This window comes from Myxocyprinus asiaticus, chromosome 20, assembly GCF_019703515.2.
Source record: "Myxocyprinus asiaticus isolate MX2 ecotype Aquarium Trade chromosome 20, UBuf_Myxa_2, whole genome shotgun sequence".
NCBI lineage: Eukaryota > Metazoa > Chordata > Actinopteri > Cypriniformes > Catostomidae > Myxocyprinus > Myxocyprinus asiaticus.
Window position 1 is genome coordinate 12,836,324 of NC_059363.1, and position 20,014 is coordinate 12,856,337.

The window sequence follows — 20,014 nt, forward strand, 5'->3', positions numbered from 1 at the left end:
AAGGATCTCAGCGTCACCTGTTTCAGCACAGTGGATTTGTAAGATCACAATACGGTACACAGAATCACACTGGTCATTTTATATCTGCAATTTAATGCACAAATAAATGCCAAGCCATGTACTCGGTTTTTTAAATTTTAATAACTTTTGAGACTTATTCCAAGACGTTGATCCACAAATATAAGTGCTTAGATCGGTTAACACACTGGATGGATGGATGGATGGACGGACAGACGGACAGGGTTTATGTCTGGGACAATCAATGTTAACCGAGTCTCAAATGAGCCCCAGTCAGAAACAGTCCACCTCACCGCATAGCTCAAAACACTCACGTTAATAAATGCATGCTGCATGAACATTTAAAAGGTTTTGGCAATGATTGAAAGACTGTTCTGTCCCTCTGTCCGCAGAGCGTGGTGGGGGGGACTCGCGTCCCGGTACTATCAACTCTCTCAACTGACACGGAGGCACTTGAGAGTTTGAAGAGCTGGTCACATGGTATAATGAATAATTATGAGATAGCCTGTTCTACTAGGATAAGTCAACACAGTCTCATTAATATTTATGAGACACTGATGATGCAACTATGCACTATAGTACAGGGACACGTCACATCGTGTGACATTGACTCGATGTTGATTTTAAACCCGGAAGACAAAAATATGGCAAAAAAATCCCAAATTAACTACTTTCGTCTTAAAATTTAAATTAATGTATACTTACTTTGTCTTCTATCATGAGTAACACATACATATCTGGTAACAGTGTTGCATGACCCTTTAATCCAAAAATGAAAATTCTGTCATATTTACATGACCAGACATCATGATGCCATGTCACATGTTTGGTTAAAAGATGTGATGAGAACCAGTGAGGTTTGGGTTGCACTTTATTTTACAGTACGTGTACTTTCAGTTTACAAACAGTGCATTTACCCAAGAAAGTACTTAATATTGGTTAAGGTTTGGTACCTAGTAATTACAATAATACAGCACTTAAATGTAGAACAGTACTGTAAAATAAAGTGCTACTGATGTTTGGAATGCTATTTGTACTGCGTGCAGAGTTGCTACCTATGTAATGTATGCCTATGCTGCCAAATCAGTCACTTATGAGGTTTCATGACGGTTAATTTGCTGCCACAGAAGGCAGCTGCCTATATAGGCAGTGTACAGCTTAAGTTTTGGATCAGAGCTAATAAGTAACCAATAAGAACTTAATTACAGGGACAATAAGAGAAACTTGAACGATCCAAGAGTAATTTGTCTTACCTCGGAATGATGACAGCATCCTGGTAGTCCTCCAATTTGAAAATGAATGGGTTTTGCTTGGTGTACTGAGTGTTTGGAATGCCGATGCGTGCTTCAGACTTTTCAATATCCTCCATGAACTTAAAATCCAGGTCCAACATATTGGAATCCTCAACTGAACGGAAAACCGTACACAAAACTGTTTCCGTATGATATATTGGCAAAATCAAGGGAATAACTGTTCAAGCTGTGATATGACAAGTCATAAAAAGCGTGAACATCTGACTGCGTCTGTAGCACTCACCGACGTTGAGAGGTAGAATGCAGTAAGCAAAATCTGCCTCTGTAGGTTTAAACTCTAGTGCTGGCTTCTCCAGGCGGAGTATGTGGGAGAAAATGTACTGGTGCAAGCGAGTGATCAGCTCCAGCTGCTCTGTGCTCAGAGTGAAGCCCAACTTCTGCAGCTCAATCGAGATAGTCACCTCACCAGAGCGTGTGTACACAGGGAAGTGAGGGATCTGTCCAAATCCAGGAACACATGTTTAAGGAGATTAAATTGTAATCAAAAATCGAACTTAGAAACTACGCAAAAGGATCTACTGTGAAACAATAAATCATTGACTTTGACAAAGAGAAGGTACAGAAAGTGTTTACCCGAGGTATTGGTTTAGCTGTCAGAATGCCAAAACATCGGGTAGTGTCCTCTGGCGGGTACAGCTTCCTCCGGCGGAAGTTGAGCTCATCAGGAAGAGGGGTGGTGAGGACCATCCCAATCACATACAGGTAGCAAGGCTGCTCTGGCACAGGGTAACAACCCTGCAGACACTCTGGTATCTAAGAGAACATAGACATTTTCATAGATTTCACACCTTGTGCTAAAACTGTAACGCTACTAAAACTGTAAATGGACTATTTCACACCATGTCCAAATTTTCTGCACAATCAACACAACTTTATGATGAAATTTGAAAAGGAAACTGCATCTCTCCACAGAATCAGAGTTCAACATAATGAGAAGAGCGATTAATTACCCTTATTTAGGGCTGTCGATTAAAAACGTTAATTCAATGTGATTAATTATATAAATAAAATAACAATACCCCCAGACTGTTATAAGGAATATTTCTACCATCAGAGCAATTAAAGCTTGAAGTACCACCTTCATGTTTTCAGCAGGGGGCAGTAAGCACAAATCTAGACAGACGCTCAAAATGAAGACTCGTTCTTGCGATCAAACACAGCTGGATAATAATTTAATCATATTAAATTATTTTTATTTGGAGGCCTTTCAAGGCAAATATTGATATATGCTAACTATTAATCAGCATATCATGTAATTAATTTGATTAAAAATTGTAATCAATTGACAGTCCTAGTCTTATGACTAAAATGGTTTACAAAAATTAAGGTGCACTCAATATTTTTCTTTTGTTTATGCTGGATTATCAATATAAAGTGAGCTATATTCGGCTGGTCACATGATCTCAACGTGGTGGTGCTCATGAATGTGGTCAGTACCATATATAGAATCAGTTTTTTATTTTTTCATTTCTTTCTGTTTAAAAGTTCAGCAATTAGCAAAAAAAAAAAAAAAAGGAAAAAAAAAAGGGAAAAAAGTGCACCTTTAATGATCCAAGAATTCTGACATTTGAACCACTTTACAATTTTGTGAAAAACACTCACTGCTTTTGGGTAACACTGTCTCCGTTTTGTGGAGCCTGGTCTTCCTGGCACATTTGTCTCCTCCTCATCATGCAGGTCCAGCTCCTCCTCATACTTCACAGTTTCCTTTCCCACCGGCATCAAATGATCATCCAGCTCCCCTATAAACAGACATCATGCATCAGCCAGCTATCTTCAGTCCCAGAATGCACCATAAATCAGCTATCACTGGGCTCCTTCATGCTTACCAATTTTGTGCAGTTTTTCACAACAGAGAAGAGCTACTGCTTTCTCAGCAAGTCTTGCACAGTTCATTGTTGGCCCCTAAAAAGTTGAAGAAACAGATTTAAGTCTTCCCTCCTCTTGTCCTTTTTATTCAATCAGGTATGCATGCTAAAAGTTGCTCAAATAAAACAAGTTTTAAAAGAAGAATTAATGCAAGTGCTTTTTTTTTTTAAATCAAATTATAAGCTTCACATTTCTGCCTTTAACCCCTTCAAAAATTGGCCCCATTTATTTCCATTGTATGTGCCTCACTATAACTCAGATGTTTGCTTTTTTAAAGAAAAGGAAGGACAAGGACATATTAATTGTTGTCATAAACAACATTATGCCAGACATGCTGTCGATGGAGCTTAACTTCCTTTAACTCCAAGTCAAAAAGACTAAATGTCAGATTTTGATTGGAAAAGTGGTTTTGACCAGCACTTACGGTGACAGGAACTCTGAGCGGAGAGTTGATGGGAAGGAAGAGAGTGGACTGGTAACCTCCAGTCTTCAGATCCACAGTTTTACACTTAGGAGCAAGATGAGTGAACGGATCACTGGGCAGCCGTGCACAATATCTACACAAGATAAAAACACATTCAAGTGCCAAAGCATGATGGGCCATAAAATAAAGTGTTTGTCCATTTTAAGGTGAAGAGTGTAATATCTGCACCACTAGTGTCACCAAACGGTATTGCAAAACTAAGATTTTCAAAAACAAATCCCCCCATCCATTCCCAATCTTCCATCGGTCGGACAAATAGTTAGTCCAGCCACGAACGTACACCATTTTTTGAGCCAATGTTACTATTGCTGGGTTTCCATCCAAAATGTTTTGCATTAAGTGCATTTCTAAAAATTTGACTTAAAAAAAATAAAATAATAATTGTTACGCGTTTCCATCCACTGTGTAATTTGCATTATCATGAGGGAGCTGCCTTGTCATGATGGAGCAGCTGATTGACCTCTCCCTGCTTGGGGACAGTTGTATTTGAAGATTGAAGCAAGTATCTCATTTTATTAAATGCATTCACAAGACACCGCAGAATAAGTGTAATATCTAATATAATGTGGGCAGAAATAGCTGCGATGCCCACACCGCCAGTCTCCGCATACCTGGGAGCACCCGCTCTCAAAACTGTTCTGGTGGACTGTGAGGACCCACTTTATCAACCAGCTGTGGGTTAAACACTTACGAATGACAAGCGCTATGTTCAAAGAATTGTATGCCAAGGTTGGACCTTTCGGTGAGCTAGTTACGTCAAGCTATCGCACACTCATAACACGTGCACGAATGGTCAAAACACGTCATCGTTTTGCAAATAAACCGTTTCCATCACCTTAATGCGCATTTTAACTAATGCGAAAATCCACCTCCTCCTAGCACATTAAATTTTAAGCGAATTTAGAACGTTTATTCGCATATCAAGCGTTTCCATTCAGGATTTCTTATGCACAATTTCAAAATGCACATAAAAATAGTTGGATGGAAACCCACCTTATGACTGACAGGTTGGGACTCTCAAACAGAGCCACACTTTTCGCAGAAATGAACCTACAAATGGCTTACTTATTGTTGTCTTTAAATTAAACTGAGATTGGAGCAAGTCTTTTAAAATCCAAAACACTGAAACATTTACACACTTCACATTTAAAAAAAAAAATGTTTGATTCAGGAAAGGGAAATTACCTGTTGATATGTCCAATGGCTGTGTTAACTGTGACACGGGGGCCGCCGTCCTCCGAGCGCAGGATGTAAGGAGGGAGAACGTTGTCATCATCGGTCACTGGCTCCAATTCAAAATCACTGCATTCTGCTGACTTTGAGCACTTATTTCTGAGGATCTGAGGTGAAATATCTATTAGAATAATTTAATTACATCAAATCATATTTAACTTTAAAATACACCAAACCACTTTCAGTAAGGAGGTCTCATGAAAAGTGCCGACCTTCTCTATGGCCTTGTAGGTCTTAAGGTCCTCCTTAAAGGTTTTCGTCTGTTCGCTGTCAGCTAGCATGATGTAATTGGAGACTGGCGCACGGGCGCGACCTTTGGATTGCACGTATGACCTGTACTCCGTCGGCAAGTCAAACCGCACGACCAAATTGCACTTTGGAATATCAACGCCTTCCTCCACGATGCTGGTTGCGATGAGCAAGTTGGTTTCATGGGCTCTGAACTTCCTCAGGACCTGGAATCAATCAAATCAATGAAGCTGATTGGATCAAGTTCAGGAAGTGACTTCCCATGTCTGCAGAACCCACTCACCTCCTCTTGTTTTCTGAACTCCACCTCCATCTGTTTGTTGCGTGGCTGGTTCTTGCCAATACTGTGACCTGTGATGAAATTGCTACTGATGTAGGCCAGCTCTGGGTCCTGCTTCCCCGCCTCCTTGATGAGCCTAATACACAGAGAAAATACAAGCAATGAGAGAGAAGCCGGATCTATAACATTTTTTTGCAATTCAATCAGAAGTCACCATAAGAAAAGAAGAATATTACATTTTCTGAAGAAATTCAGAGTGGTTTTAGGGCAATGCTATGTGGGAAATTAACCTTTAATTGCCATTTAAACCTGTGTGTGTCACCTTGTGTGTCTGTAACAAGACCAAACATTCAAGGGTATATAAACTTTTGATCAGGGCCATTTGGGTGATTTCTGTTATCATTATGATTTAAAAAGGAGCCAAACAACTATGTGATAATAAATGGCTTCATATGATCACTATTCTTGAATAAAAGACAGTTGTTTTTTTTTAATGATCTTTGATATTTTCAAAATCAATGCCAAAATTTCACAATTTCTGCCAGGGTATGCAGTAGCACAACTGTGTGTGTGTGTGTGTGTGTGTATATATATATATATATATATATATATATATATATATATATATATATATATATATATATATATACACACACACACACACACACACACACACTACCGTTCAAAAGTTTAGGGTCACGTCCTCATTCTTTAGTTTTTTTCCACATTTTAGAATAATAGTAAAGTCATCACAACTATGGAATAATACAAATGGAACTATGGGAATTATATTGTGACTAAAAAAAAAATCCAAAATAAATCAAAACTGTGTTATATTTTAGTGTCTTCAAACTGGCCACCCTTTGCCTAGATTTTGCAGACATGTACTCTTGGCATTTTCTAAACCATCTTCTTGAGGTATCACCCTGGGGTGCTTTTTAAACAGTATTGAAGGAGTTCCCATCTATATGCTGGGTACTTAGTGGCTGCTTTTCTTAATTATTCGGTCCAAATCATCAATTTCAAAAACTTTTTTTTTTTTAAATAAAATTCTTGTTTTGTAATTAAATTAATTAATATGTTGGCACAATTATATTTTTGTCTACAATACTAATTTCAAACATTTAAGAATACACCTTCAGATCAAAAGGTTTTTAAGATCATGAGAAACATTTCAGGCAAGTGACCCCAAACTTTTGAATGGTAGTGTGTGTGTGTGTGTGTGTGTGTGTGTGTATGTGTATGTATGTGTGTATATATATATATATATATATATATATATATATATATATATATATATATATAGAGAGAGAGAGAGAGAGAGAGAGAGAGAGAGAGAGAGAGAGAGAGAGAGAGAGAGAGAGAGAGAGAAGTTATTCACAAGACATAGTTGAAGACATGAAGTTTGTGCAGACGGGGCACGTCTCCATATAGTCAAATTTTTCTTTGCATGCCCACACTGAAATCTAGAATACTTGATTATCTAATCAAAACAACAAAATACGGTTAAAAAAAAAAAAAATGCATTGAAGTGAGGACTAAAAAATAAAAAATAAAAATAAATATATATATTTATTACACACATACACAGGCGGCCAAAAGTTTGGAATAATGTACAGATTTTGCTGTTTCAGAAGGAAACTGGTACCTTAATTCACCAAAGTGGCATTCAACTGATCACAAAGTATAGTCAGGACATTACTGATGTAAAAAACAGCACCATCACTATTTGAAAAGAAAGTCATTTTTCATCAAATCCATACAGGCCCTATTTCCAGCTGCCATCACTCCAACACCTTATCTTTGAGTGATCATGCTAAATTGCAAATTTGGTACTAGAAAATCACTTGCCATTATATCAAACACAACTGAAAGCTATTTGGTTCATTAAATGAACCTTAACTTTGTCTTTGTGTTCGTTTTTGAATTGCTACAGTATGCAATAGACTGGAATGTCTTAAGGTCAATATTAGGTCAAAAATGGCAAAAAAGAAACAGCTTTCTAGAAACTCGTCAGTCAATCAATGTTTTGAGGAATGAAAGCTATACAATGCTTGAAATTGCCAAAAAACTGAAGATTTCATACAAAGGTGTACACTACAGTCTTCAAAGACAAAGGACAACTGACTCTAACAAGGACAGAAAGAGATGTGGAAGGCCAGATGTACAACTAAACAAGAGGATAAGTACATCAGAGTCTCTAGTTTGAGAAACAGACGCCTCACATGTTCTCAGCTGACAACTTCATTGAATGCTACCTGCTCAACAGCAGTTTCATGTACAACAGTAAAGAGAAGACTCAGGGGTGCAGGCCTTATGGGAAGAATTTCAAAGAAAAATCCACTTTTGAAACAGAAAAACAAAAAGAAAAGGTTAGAGTGGGCAAAGAAACACAGACATTGGACAACAGATAATTGGAAAAGAGTGTTATGGATCTTAACCCCATTGAGCTTTTGTGGGATCAGCTAGACTGTAAGATGCGTGAGAAGTGCCCGACAAGACAGCCACATCTATGGCAAGTGCTACAGGAAGCGTGGGGTGAAATGTCACTTGAGTATCTGGACAAACTGACAGCTGGAATGCCAAGGATCTGCAAAGCTGTCATTGCTGCACGTGGAGGATTTTTTGAGGAGAATTCTTTGAAGTAGGTTAAGTAATTTTTGTCCTGATTATACACTGTGATCAGTTGTATAACTCCTCTCCAAATGGTAACCGGTTAGAACAAAAAAGAATGGTTAATAACCTAATTTTTAAAATGACAGTTGTCTGTGCTAAGGGGTGAGTAAAATACCAATGGCGGTGTTGCCACATCTCACAAGAAAAACAAGCAACCTGGTCTGGAAAAACAAGCCCAAAATTAGTCACTTGTCTCACCAAAATAAGAGAAATAAGAAAATAATATTTTTTCCTGTTTGGTGGATTTTTTAAGCATTTATCAGCATAGAAAACAAGCATACAGTTAATTAACAGTTAAGTATCATTTTAATTACATGTCTGATTCTCAGTCAAAACCTGGCAGCATGAAATCTGTATTAAAGCATCATATCTACCAGTAATTCAGAAAAGACTTGGAAACAACTGAGAAATGCAATTTTTAACTCTAATAAAGTTTTCCTTGTATCTGGATTAGCCGTGCACGTATATGTAGTAATTATACATAGTTATCAAAAAGGTCTTCATTCACAGAATGCAACATCCACAATGGGCAATTAGGCAAAGAAATGTAAGATGCAGCAGTTTCCTTCAGGATCAAAGAACTTTTAACTATTTCGGGCAACATGAAGTGGTGTAGTTCCAAAAATGTACCGTGAAAAAACCTTTGGCTTCATATTCAAAAAAATATCAGAAATAAATTAACTGGTTATAACCTGTTAACAGCATTTAAAAATGAAGTTTTCACTCCAGAACAATTGAAAATCACTGTTCCCATTTTTGGTTATGTTCTGCAAAAAAATATTTTTTTCGGTTCTTTTATCGGTTTTCGGTCCTTGAACCATTTTTAGTCCCTGACCAGTACCGAATAATCTTAAAATAAAAAATAAATAAAAAATAAGTCAATTTCTATTAGATATGACCTGGATTATATGGGACTTGAAGCATATGGGATTTTTTTTGCCCTTTTTATTGTATGCCAATAAAATTGCAAGTCTCATCACTTAGAAAAGTGAAAGCACACCTCTTCTCAAAAAGCCATTTGAGGTATCATTCATGTTCATAGTACAAATGATGCAGAATAAGTTCTGCATCAAGGTTTAATATGTATAGTTAGAGGTTTGTTGTAAATTGTTTAGAAAAGCACAATGCTAAACTCACTGCTAGATACCCAAGCAGCACCATTCTTCCAAGTCATTGTTGCTGCAAATTGTGCTTTAAAAGAAAGACATTGCAAACAAACCTGTTTAGAACAACCGCTGTATATCGTCTTTCCACAAAGATAATTCCACAGAGGATGTTGGTGAAAGGTGAAGGAAAATTAGCCTCAGGTTTCTCCTTTGCCTCTGCCTCTTCATCCTCATCATCGTCCTCAGAATCGCTCCATGAAACATAATTGTCCTGATTGCGATTGTTGTACCACTCCACGCTCTCAAACTGCTGCCGTTCGAAAGGTTTGTACTCGTGGAGAATCTCCAGAAGTCTGATGACCTTGGGAGTGACAAACTTCAGGTCCAGAGAGGCCGGAGAAAAATGCACCTCGCACAAGGCATGGATTTTTCTAAGAATGGTGTCTGTGAAGAGCAGGAATTTGCGGTTCAGCTCCTCCTGTTCGTGTTTGATGTATTTCTGCAGCTCCCGAACCATGATTCCAGCAGCTTTATCGGCGCACCACGGGCCCAGCACAGTCAATACGGCCCGACAGTCATTCAGCACCTTCAGAAGTCACAACAAACAAAAAACATGCATAAAAGAAAAACATCAATAGTTTGAGATCATACAACTGCAGGAGCGAGTTCCTTTTAAGGACTTTGTTGATTTATAAATTCTGTAAAGAGAACCTGTTTGGAGATGAAAGTGGGATCTCTGTCTTCTCGATGAGCAGACAAGTTGCAGTCATTAAGAAAATGAAGGGCTTCATCCAGCTCGCCCAGAAGCCTATCAGAGAGTCCACTCTCATCTGGGTACAGTCCACAGTCCAGCACCACCTCCCGAGGTTGGGACGCATACCTGGACAAAAACACACCAGCAAGATCTTTAACCACAGGCAAAATCTTAAACATCTTTGGAAAAGCTATCTTAAGGGGAAAATATTAATAGAAATCTAGGGGTGGGAGAAAAAAAAAAAAAAAAAAAAGATTCTTTGATGCATTGCGATTCTTTTTACAACTAAATCTATTCTCAAATTCAGAATCAATTCTGAGTTCAGCTTAAACCGCTGCAGCGCAGTGGCGCTTATGTACGCGCCAGAGACAAAGTGAGATGCTAGAAATGCGCACATACACATATTGATCGCAGACAGGGTGTATCAACCACATGACCATCATCCCCGACTGAAACTATGATCCCAAAATGAATTCACGAAATCACATACACAGCAACGGGAGAGTTTATTCATGATAGCACATCAACAAACAACATGAAAGACGGGCTCTTGCCCGTTATTGCGCAGATTTTCACAGAGAGGGAAAAAACAGCTGAAAATAGTGCTGAGACATTGGTTTCAGGAGACGTGGGGGATGTTATTATTTTATAATTATTTTTTTGTCTCTTGCTTCCCAATGCCTTTCTCTCCTCTTGCGCTATCTAATTCTTTGGCTGTTCATCATTGCTGGTCTCTCGGTCGTCAGAACAGTGCGCATGCAAGATGCTTGATTGATTTCTTAAGCAGCAACTCCGCTATTTGTGTCACTTTACTATCACATGTGGCGAGGAAAGGAAAAGCTGACATCTGCACTCTCACAGAAGCAGATATCTCATGTAGCCATCCTGGATTAGCAACCTCTAGTTGTGGTTCTAATTATAGGCTAGGGATCGATTATTTCAACAACAAACATTTTTTTAATAACAATGATCAACAATGCTATAACTACTCAAAAAAATTATTTTAATGTAATCAGTTAATTTAATAGTGTTTTATGTACTGTGACTCATTCTGATTTTTGAAAACAGCTGTTAAATTATAAGCTGAAAGGAATGTTATTATTTTTTTTAAATCTGAGTATGAATTGATAAAAAAATTGAAGGATAAGATGCATCGAGAATCGTTTTGCAATCAAATCGTTACCCTTTGAATCGTAATTGAATTGTGAGGCCAGTGAAGATTCACACCTCTAGGAAAATCTTAAAAGGAATGTTCTGGGTTCAATACAAGTTAAGCTCAATCGACAGCATTTGTGGCATAATGTGCATTACCACAAAAATATATTTAGACTCGTTCAATCTTTTCTTTAAAAAAGCAACAATCGAGGTTACAGTGAGGCACTTACAATGGAGGTAAAAGGGGGCCAATTTTTGAACATTTAAATACTCAGTTTCAAAAGTATAGCCACAAGTCATAAAGGATATGCGCGTAAACATGACTTCAGTGAGATAAAATCGCTTACTAACCTTTTCTGTGTAAAGTTAGAGCCAATTTTACAACTTCATTACCATGACGATGTAAGTAAACAAACCCTAAAATGACTGTAAAAATTACAATTTAAATAACTACAGCTCAAATAATACACAAGTTTTAACAGAAGAATTAATGTAAGTGCATTTATAAAATTATAAGCTTCACATTTCTGCCGTTAAACCCTCCAAATATTGCCCACAATTCACCTTCTTTGTCCCCATTCAATTCCATTGTAAGTGCCTCACTGTAACCTCGATTTCTGCTTCTTTTTTTTTTTAAAGGAGGGACGAGTCAAAATTAATTTTTGTGGTTATCAACATTATGCCACAAATGCTGTCAACTGAGCTTAAACTGTATTGAACCCGGAACATTCCTTTAGCATCTTAATAGAAAAGTTATTTTCGAAAAGACTTCACCAAAAATTCTCTAATAATTTACATACCCCTCTTGTCGTTCCAAAACTGATAGTGACTCACTTTAAAGCTTTAAAAACCCTAAAGTATCGTAAAAGTAGTCCATGTTGTGCCCAAATAGTTTTTTTTCACGTGATGAGCATAAATGTAACTAAAGTTTGACAGATTTCTCTGAAAACCAGACAAAATATATTTTGCTTCAAGTTTATCTTGTTTTAAGAATATTTAGATGTTTTACTGGAAAACAAGACATAAATACTCAGTTTTGCAGTGTATGACCAGCCTTTGTACTGAAAACACAAACCAGAATTATTCATTAAAATGTTTTCCCTTGTGTTCTGAATAAGAAAGAAAGTCATATGGGTTCGAGACGACTTGAGGGTGAGTCAATTATGACAGTATTTAAGTTGTGGCTGACCTATTCCTTTAAAGGACAGATGCACTTCATTTCAACACTGTTGCAAACGTCACAAAAAGCGTTTTAATGGAAACACTACAAAAATGCAGGAAAGTAGAAATGTACCTATCCAGCACCACAAGATCAGTGGCAGTTTCTGCATTGCTCTGCAGTATCTTCTCTAGGTTCTGAATCTTTTCCTCCAGGTCACATGGGTCACATTTGCCATTTAAAATGGAAGCAGTCAGACCCAGAATGCGGGGACAGCCAGGGCAACCCTCACAAATCTGCAAAGACAGCCAAGGACAAAAGGCTGAATTATCTTTATTTTGCAACATCGAACCAATTTTCTGTGACACAAACTCTGTTTAAAGGAACTAAACCCATTTACACAGGACCTAGCGCTTCACACACTAGAAATTTGATCATTCTCATGCAAATCCACAGAAAGAATGATGCAGACTGATTGAAAAAGAACATTTAAGGTTGCTCTGGTACGCTATTAACTTTTTTTTACAGAACAAACCTCTTATACTAGCTTATTACACCTACTTAAAATATTTCTATTGGCGGGTCAGAATAGACATTTTATTATGGCTTCACACAGCATTTGGCATTAAGCCACCATAATTTGCAAAGGATTTGAAACCCTTATAATGTCTGCATTGAAAATTGTTTTGGAATCAAATTGTGACTCCCTGAATGAAAATTTAATTCAGGGCACTATACCCACTCTTAAATGAATAGTTCACCCCAAAATGAAAATGTTTTCATCATTTACTCACCCTCATGCCATCCCAGAGGTGTATGACTTTCTTCTGCAGAACACAAAGATTTTTTAGAAAAATATCTCAGCTCTGTTGGTCCATTCAATTCAAGTGAATGGGGACCAAATTTTTGAAGCTCTAAAAAGCATATAAAAGTAATCTCTATGACTCCAGTGGTTTAATCCATGTCTTCTGAAGCGATCCTTTCAGTTTTGGGTGAGAACAGACCAAAATATAACTCCTTTTTCACATCAGCAGTCTCCTTGGCGATCATGATTTCAAGCTCAATTACACTTCCTAGCAGCATCTACAGTCTGCAATGGTAAGATGTACAGTGAAAAAAAATTACATTTTGGTCTGTTCTCACCCAAATTGATTGGATTGCTTCAGAAGACATGGATTAATCCACATGAGTCATATGGCTTAATTATATGTTGCCATTATGTGCTTTTTTGAGCTTCAAACTTTTGGTCACCATTCACTAGCATTGTATGGACCTACAGAGCAGAGATATTCTTCTAAAAATCTTTGTGTTCTGCAGAAGAAAGAAAGTCATACACATCTGGGATGGCATGAGGGTGAGTAAATGATGAGAATTTTCATTTTTTGGTGAACTATCCCTTTAACTGCCAGGCTCATGTCCTGCATTACTTTTATAAATTTCTCATTATGAAAGAGCCTAAAAGGATTTTGAAATTCAGTTTTTGAGGAGACTCTCTCCTCAGAAAATATAAAATTAGCATTCAGCTAATGTCTGGATATGAATTGAGAGTACACACAATAATGAAAATTCTGCCAACATTTACTCGCCCTCATGCCGTTCTAAACCTGTATGACTTTGTCTTGAGTGGAACAACATTTTTTAGGCAGAGTGACAACCATGGGGCTAACATTCTGCCTAATATCTCCTTTTGTGTTCCAAGGAAGAAGTAAAAAGTAATACTGGTTTGGAAAAACATAAGGGTGAGCAAATAATGACAGAATTTTCATGTTTTGGTGAACTATGCTTTTGTGTTTGTCAAGATTGTTATCCTTTATATAAAACCGTCCAGGTAAGAATGTTTCAGGCCAGCAACAATATCTTATCAGACCTCCTATATTCAATCTCCAGGACTAAATACATGCCCATTATTACCAGACCAATGGATTGACACCTCTTAGCATTTCAGTGAAATTACATTTAGGTGAGGCCATCATCATCCCTCCCTTTACGGTGACAGATGCGATTTCACAGTCGTCGTTCAAAGCTGTAAAGGACTGCAATTTCACCTTCATTATTTCCCGATAAGGATGGTCCGTGATTGCAAGGTGGCATTCGTCAAAAACCAACAGGTTGATTTTTGATAGTGGCAAGACACTATTCTTCAACACATGCAGGAAGATGTGGCACGTCATCACCAGAACCTGAAAGAAAAGAAATTATGGTAAAAACAGATGGGATGAGAGAATATGACAGAGGAGAGATTGCACGATGACACCTAACTGAGACATTCAGCGATAGAAATGATTCTAATCAATTCAGCAGCACGTTAAAAGGGTGTATAATCACACCTGATTCTCCATCATCCCTCTGTTCCACATCTCCTCGGGCCATGATGTCATCTCCTCTGTCATGTAGTCGCCTACCTGGAGATCGGAGTGGGTTCTTACAGTAGATGCTTGCTGAACCACAGATGATGCTTTGATCAGAAAAAGACAAACCAACAAAAACATTCAGAGAGACAATCATGTTTTCAACTGGTTTCATTAAAGCATGCTGAAATTGTAAGACATCTGAGACAAGTATGTTCCTCACCTGCATTCACCAGGAAAACTGTCCTCTTCCCCTCCTCTCCACGGATTTGGTGGGAGAGTTCTTTGATTAGGAGTACTGCGATAAAGGTCTTCCCTGAGCCAGTATTTAAGCAGACTATAGTATTGTGTTCAAGAGCTGCTTCAAGAAGTTCAACCTGGTAGGAAAATAAATAGGGTGAAATTATTCAAACAGTAAAATGTAACATACAAGTAACATGTAAATATTTGTTTTAAAGGAAGTTCAACGAAAGGAAAATTCGATGATCAATTTAGTTGTGCTCATGCCGTTTCAAACCTGGATGAATTCTTTCTTCTATGAATCACAAAATGAGATGTTCGGCAGAATGTTCGAGCAGCTCTTTTCCATACAACGAAAGTGGACGGGGAGCATGGGCTGTCAAGTTTCAAAAAGGACAACAAAAAAACCCTATAAAAATATTCCACACAACTCGTGCACTATATTCAAATCTCTCAAACCACGCAATAGTTTTGTGTGAGGAACAGACAAAAATGTAAGTCAGCAACAGCTTTCAAATCTCATTCACACATGTGTATATACAAACTAGAGATGTGTACACCTAATCCACTAATCGAGTGGAACATTAAAAACACTTCTAGAATATTGCAAATTTATTTTCCTTTCTGTATTTGCCTTCTGAATCTCTCACTAAATCTCACAGTTACAACTGAATCCACTTTGGGGGCTGGGGATGTGTCATTGAGGTGTTGGATGAGAAAGATTATATGATGGCATTGGTGCTTTGAAAGCAAAGCCAAGTGTGGCAATACTTAGAATATTTTGATTCATAGGCTACGTTCACACGGTCAGCATTTGGAATTGACAACCGCATTTATTTACAAGTGTGAGTCATGAAATGTCCTGTGCATACAACAGTTACAGTAGTGGCCTGAATACCGTCTCTATAAACGAACAACCAAAGTCAAGCTTTAATCTCAACAGCTGTAATCATAGTAACAGTGACTAAAGGAGATATCAAAGATGGCGGCATGTCTTATCACAACTGACGGAGTGTTATTTGTTAAACAAGTCCAATTGAGGCGCGAGCAATTCGTTGCATTTTGGTTTGTTCCTTTAGAAGTCTATCGTATGGCTATAGAAGCCTTGTTATACAATGCACAAGTCATATGGATGAATGTTATGGTCCATTTATGGCGCTTTTTTCTTTTTCTTTTTGGAGCTTGACATACCCTACTCACTGCATTCTTTCATTGCATGGAAACATGCAGCAATGACCATTTTTAAAACATCTCCTTTTGTGGTCCACAGAAGAAAGCAAGTCAAACTGGTTTGAAATGACAAGAGGACAAGTAAATAATGTCTACTTTCGTGATTTTTGGTGAACTATGCCTTTAATTAGACACAAAGCTACACAGACAAAAAAAAAAACAACAACAACAAAACACAAGCAATTGGCTAGCAAGAACAGCTAATCAGCTGCACAGGTAGCGGTCTAAACCAGCTGGGCATTATTGCCTGCTGCACCTCCACCAGTGCCTTTGATTGAAAAGTAATCTTCTAACCCAAGAACCATTTCAAAATACTTGCCTGATATTTCCTTGGTGTATATATGTTGTCATGGATAGCTTCCTGCTGCCATGGGAGACCAAAGAAGGGCCCCATGGGTGAGGAGGCAGGGGTCACCAGCTGTAGTCCAGCCATGCTTAGAGTCTGATAAGCAGGGGACCTCCAGTCATCCAGTGTTTATTTCATTGCATCATGGCCTTCGAAATCTCACTGTAAGGGGACCACGTAACATCAATCAGTTTAGTGGAAGTCACAAACAACATGTTAGTAAAACAGGTGGCATTTTACACTGATTAGCTCCAGGGTATAAATGCATTTGTGCAATATGTGGTTCAGGTCTATTTAGGGGCCATCTGGATTAGGTGGGTTTCTGATTAATGATGGGTCTACTCACTAGAGGTATAGAATATAGATTTTTCGATGGATTTTTTTTTTACTCTAAGCGCAACACTCCACTACAATGAGAGGAAATCACTCACATTTGCTCTCAAATTTCACACTATGTGACTAAAATGTATACATTTGTACAGTATAGTATAGTTGAGTATCATGGTGAAGTATTCAGCAGTGAGATCGTTTCACTGTGTTGAGTGTTAAAAGATGTTCCGTGTAATGTGTGTCCAAAGACGAGATCCACATGACCCATTTGTCATTGAATAATGTCTCTTTTAATACCCTGTCTGTTCTCTACAGTCAGATGATCAAAAACAAAAAAAAATGAATAGTTAATCATGCATAGCACAGATGATGTATAGTCATCCGAGTATCTCTCGTTAACATGAGCTCATTTTCAGACACTCTTTACAGAAATGCCCGTTTTGTTAAAAACAGTACCAGTTTCATCATGTGTTAAATTAAATGTAAATACTTGTAAACAGTACAAATTATGCAATTAAACAATAAAAAACGTTAACAAAAATAATATATAAAATATCGAATTTATTGACTGAATACATGGATTTAAAAAGGTTTTTAAAAAGCCAAAATGTGACAAATTATGAAAAACTAATCAAATTTAATTAGTAAAATTAATATTTTTGTAATGTACCTAGTTAGAAGCTCCCCTTAATATTATCAGCGTTAGCTGCACAGTAAATACTAATACAGTTGAAGTCAGAAGTTTACATACACCTTAGACAAATACATTTAAACTCAGTTTTTCACAATTCCTGACATTTAATCGTAGAAAACATTCCTTGTCTACTTTATTTCACTACTTTATCACTACTATATTTTAAGAATGTGAAATGTCGGGTGCCTGGGTAGCTCAGCTAGTAAAGACACTGACTACCACCCCTGGAGTCGCGAGTACATATCCAGGGCGTCCTGAGTGACTCCAGCCAGGTCTCCTAAGCAACCAAATTGGCCCGGTTGCTAGGGAGGGTAGAGTCACATGGGGTAACCTCCTCGTGGTTGCTATAATGTGGTTCTCGCTCTCGATGGTACGTGTGGTGAGTTATGTGTGGTTTTTCATTAAAAAAAAATTTTTCATTGGACCAGAGGACATTTCTCCAAAAAGTAAGTTCTTTCCCATGTGCACTTGCAAACTATAGTCTAGCTTTTTTATGCCGGTTTTGGAGCAGTGGCTTATTCCTTGCTGAGCAGCCTTTCAGGTTATGTCGATATAGGACTTGTTTTACTGTGGATATAGATACTTGTCTACCTGTTTCCTCCAGCATCTTCACAAGGTCCTTTGCTGTTGTTCTGGGTTGATTTGCACTTTTCACACCAAACCACGTTCATCACTAGGAGACAGAATGCATCTCCTTCCTGAGCGGTATGATGGCTGCATGGTCCCATGGTGTTTATACTTGCGTACTATTGTTTGTACAGATGAATGTGTTACCTTCAGGCATTTGGAAGTTGCTCCCAAGGATGAACCAGACTTGAGGAGGTCCACAATTTTTTTCCTGAGGTCTTGGCTGATTTCTTTTGATTTTCCCATGATGTGATTGAAGGTAGGCCTTAAAATACATCCACAGGTACACCTCCAATTCAGTACACCTCCAATCAGAAGCTAATTGGCTAACTGTCTAAAGGCTTGACATCATTTTCTGTAATTTTCTAAGCTGCTTAAAGGCACAGTTAACTTAATGTATGTAAACTTCTGACCCACTGGAACAATCTGTCTGTAAACAATTGTTGGAAAAATTACTTATGTCATGCACAAAGTAGATGTCCTAAATGGCTTGCCAAAACTATAGTTTGCTAATATTAAATCTGTGGAGTGGTTAAAAAATGAGTTTTAATGACTTCAACCTAAGTGTATGTAAATTTCTGACTTCAACTGTAGTTCTCTCAAATTATAAAAAAATAGTTTACTCAACTTAGTCTCAAGTTTTTACAATTCTTACTAGATTTAATTATGTTAACTTTACTCTCTAAATCCTAAAGTTGTCATTAATAAAAACATTTAAGTGGTCCTAATTAAACATTACTTGAAATGTCACATTTTGGAATCATAACTCAAATACATAAGTTCTTTAAATTTTGACTTTGAGTACTACTAACTCAAAATTACCAAGTACAAAATTTCAGCTGTGTGGAATACCCATAAACCCTTGCACTTGAATACATTATGTTTGTTTGGTCAAAACAAGGGAACTTATGTAGTAAAATATTTTTAAATAAAAGACTGTTATATTTAGTTTTAATTCTTGACAATTGTTGTTGTGTTGTTGTAGCTGGTTGATAATTGAGATTTTTGTTAAGTCACCATGAGGGTGATTAGTGTTAACTCTGGTGAACTTGGAACCTGTTAAGGTTAAGCCATTCTCCTTTACTCAATCGTACTTTACAAAAGTGCAGATTTATGTGCACTAAGAAGTACTGAATAAAGTCAAGTGTGCCATATGGCTAACCTAGTGTCTAGTCATAATTTCCCTTATACTGTATAAAACATGTTATAACCCAATTTAAATAATTAAATCAAAACAAAGATACTTTAATCATAGATGAGTTAAGCTTACTTGTAACTAGTTAACGTTACTTAAAAATTATGTTCAGTTTATTTGAGCCAAATAAGTATGTTTACTTAGAAAAAGCATGCAAACTGATTGCCTTGACAAAAACTAAAGTAAACAAATTATATTTTACAGTGTGGGAGAGAATTTCTTTTATATGTAAGCAAAAGGGACATTACCATCAATCTATATCAAATCGAAATCGGAATTGAAAGCATGAATTGAAATCTAATCGTGAAACCTGTATCAATACTCAGCCCTACTACTCACAGCATGTACGTTCCCTGCTATGCTGTGTAACCAGGCCGCATTTATTCTGGTCGTCATTATCAGTGCTCTTCAAATCAGCTCATTCTTTTCCCCCTCGAGTTCCTCTGCTAGATGGAAAAACAGACACAACAGAGAACACTCACAAACTGTAAAACAGAAATAAAGATGTTTGGAGTAAACAGGTCTGAAAATGTTCAGATTACTCTGAGCGTCGCACTGTAATATCTATCAGTCTTTGAAATTATGGAATGTAAGCACGAATGTAACAGCAAAATCGAGAACATCCTAACTAAAACTTTGAGATATAATACAACTTAATCATAGAAAATGAGAAAAGGAATAGAAATAACAGCTATATACATTAAAAAT

General features: G+C 37.3%; 1 protein-coding gene across 2 annotated transcripts in view; it reads right to left on the reverse strand.

Moving 5' to 3' along the window:
* The window catches only part of LOC127411561 (endoribonuclease Dicer-like), a 52,857-nt gene that overhangs the window by 23,776 nt on the left and 9,067 nt on the right, over positions 1-20,014 (reverse strand). The window contains exons 3-19 of one of the 2 annotated variants that reach the window (XM_051647246.1): positions 19,646-19,752; positions 16,434-16,622; positions 14,868-15,021; positions 14,624-14,751; positions 14,342-14,476; positions 12,432-12,592; positions 9,940-10,108; positions 9,342-9,814; positions 5,450-5,582; positions 5,130-5,372; positions 4,870-5,024; positions 3,625-3,757; positions 3,161-3,236; positions 2,934-3,073; positions 1,905-2,084; positions 1,555-1,768; positions 1,272-1,425 (exon numbers count right to left, since the gene is read on the reverse strand). In XM_051647246.1, coding sequence (XP_051503206.1) covers positions 1,272-1,425; positions 1,555-1,768; positions 1,905-2,084; positions 2,934-3,073; positions 3,161-3,236; positions 3,625-3,757; positions 4,870-5,024; positions 5,130-5,372; positions 5,450-5,582; positions 9,342-9,814; positions 9,940-10,108; positions 12,432-12,592; positions 14,342-14,476; positions 14,624-14,751; positions 14,868-15,021; positions 16,434-16,547 — 2,762 coding nt within the window. In that variant the 5' untranslated portion in view covers positions 16,548-16,622; positions 19,646-19,752. Of the gene's footprint in view, positions 1-1,271; positions 1,426-1,554; positions 1,769-1,904; positions 2,085-2,933; positions 3,074-3,160; positions 3,237-3,624; positions 3,758-4,869; positions 5,025-5,129; positions 5,373-5,449; positions 5,583-7,996; positions 8,338-9,341; positions 9,815-9,939; positions 10,109-12,431; positions 12,593-14,341; positions 14,477-14,623; positions 14,752-14,867; positions 15,022-16,433; positions 16,623-19,645; positions 19,753-20,014 lie in introns of those variants that run through there. The other variant, XM_051647247.1, reaches the window with a different exon arrangement.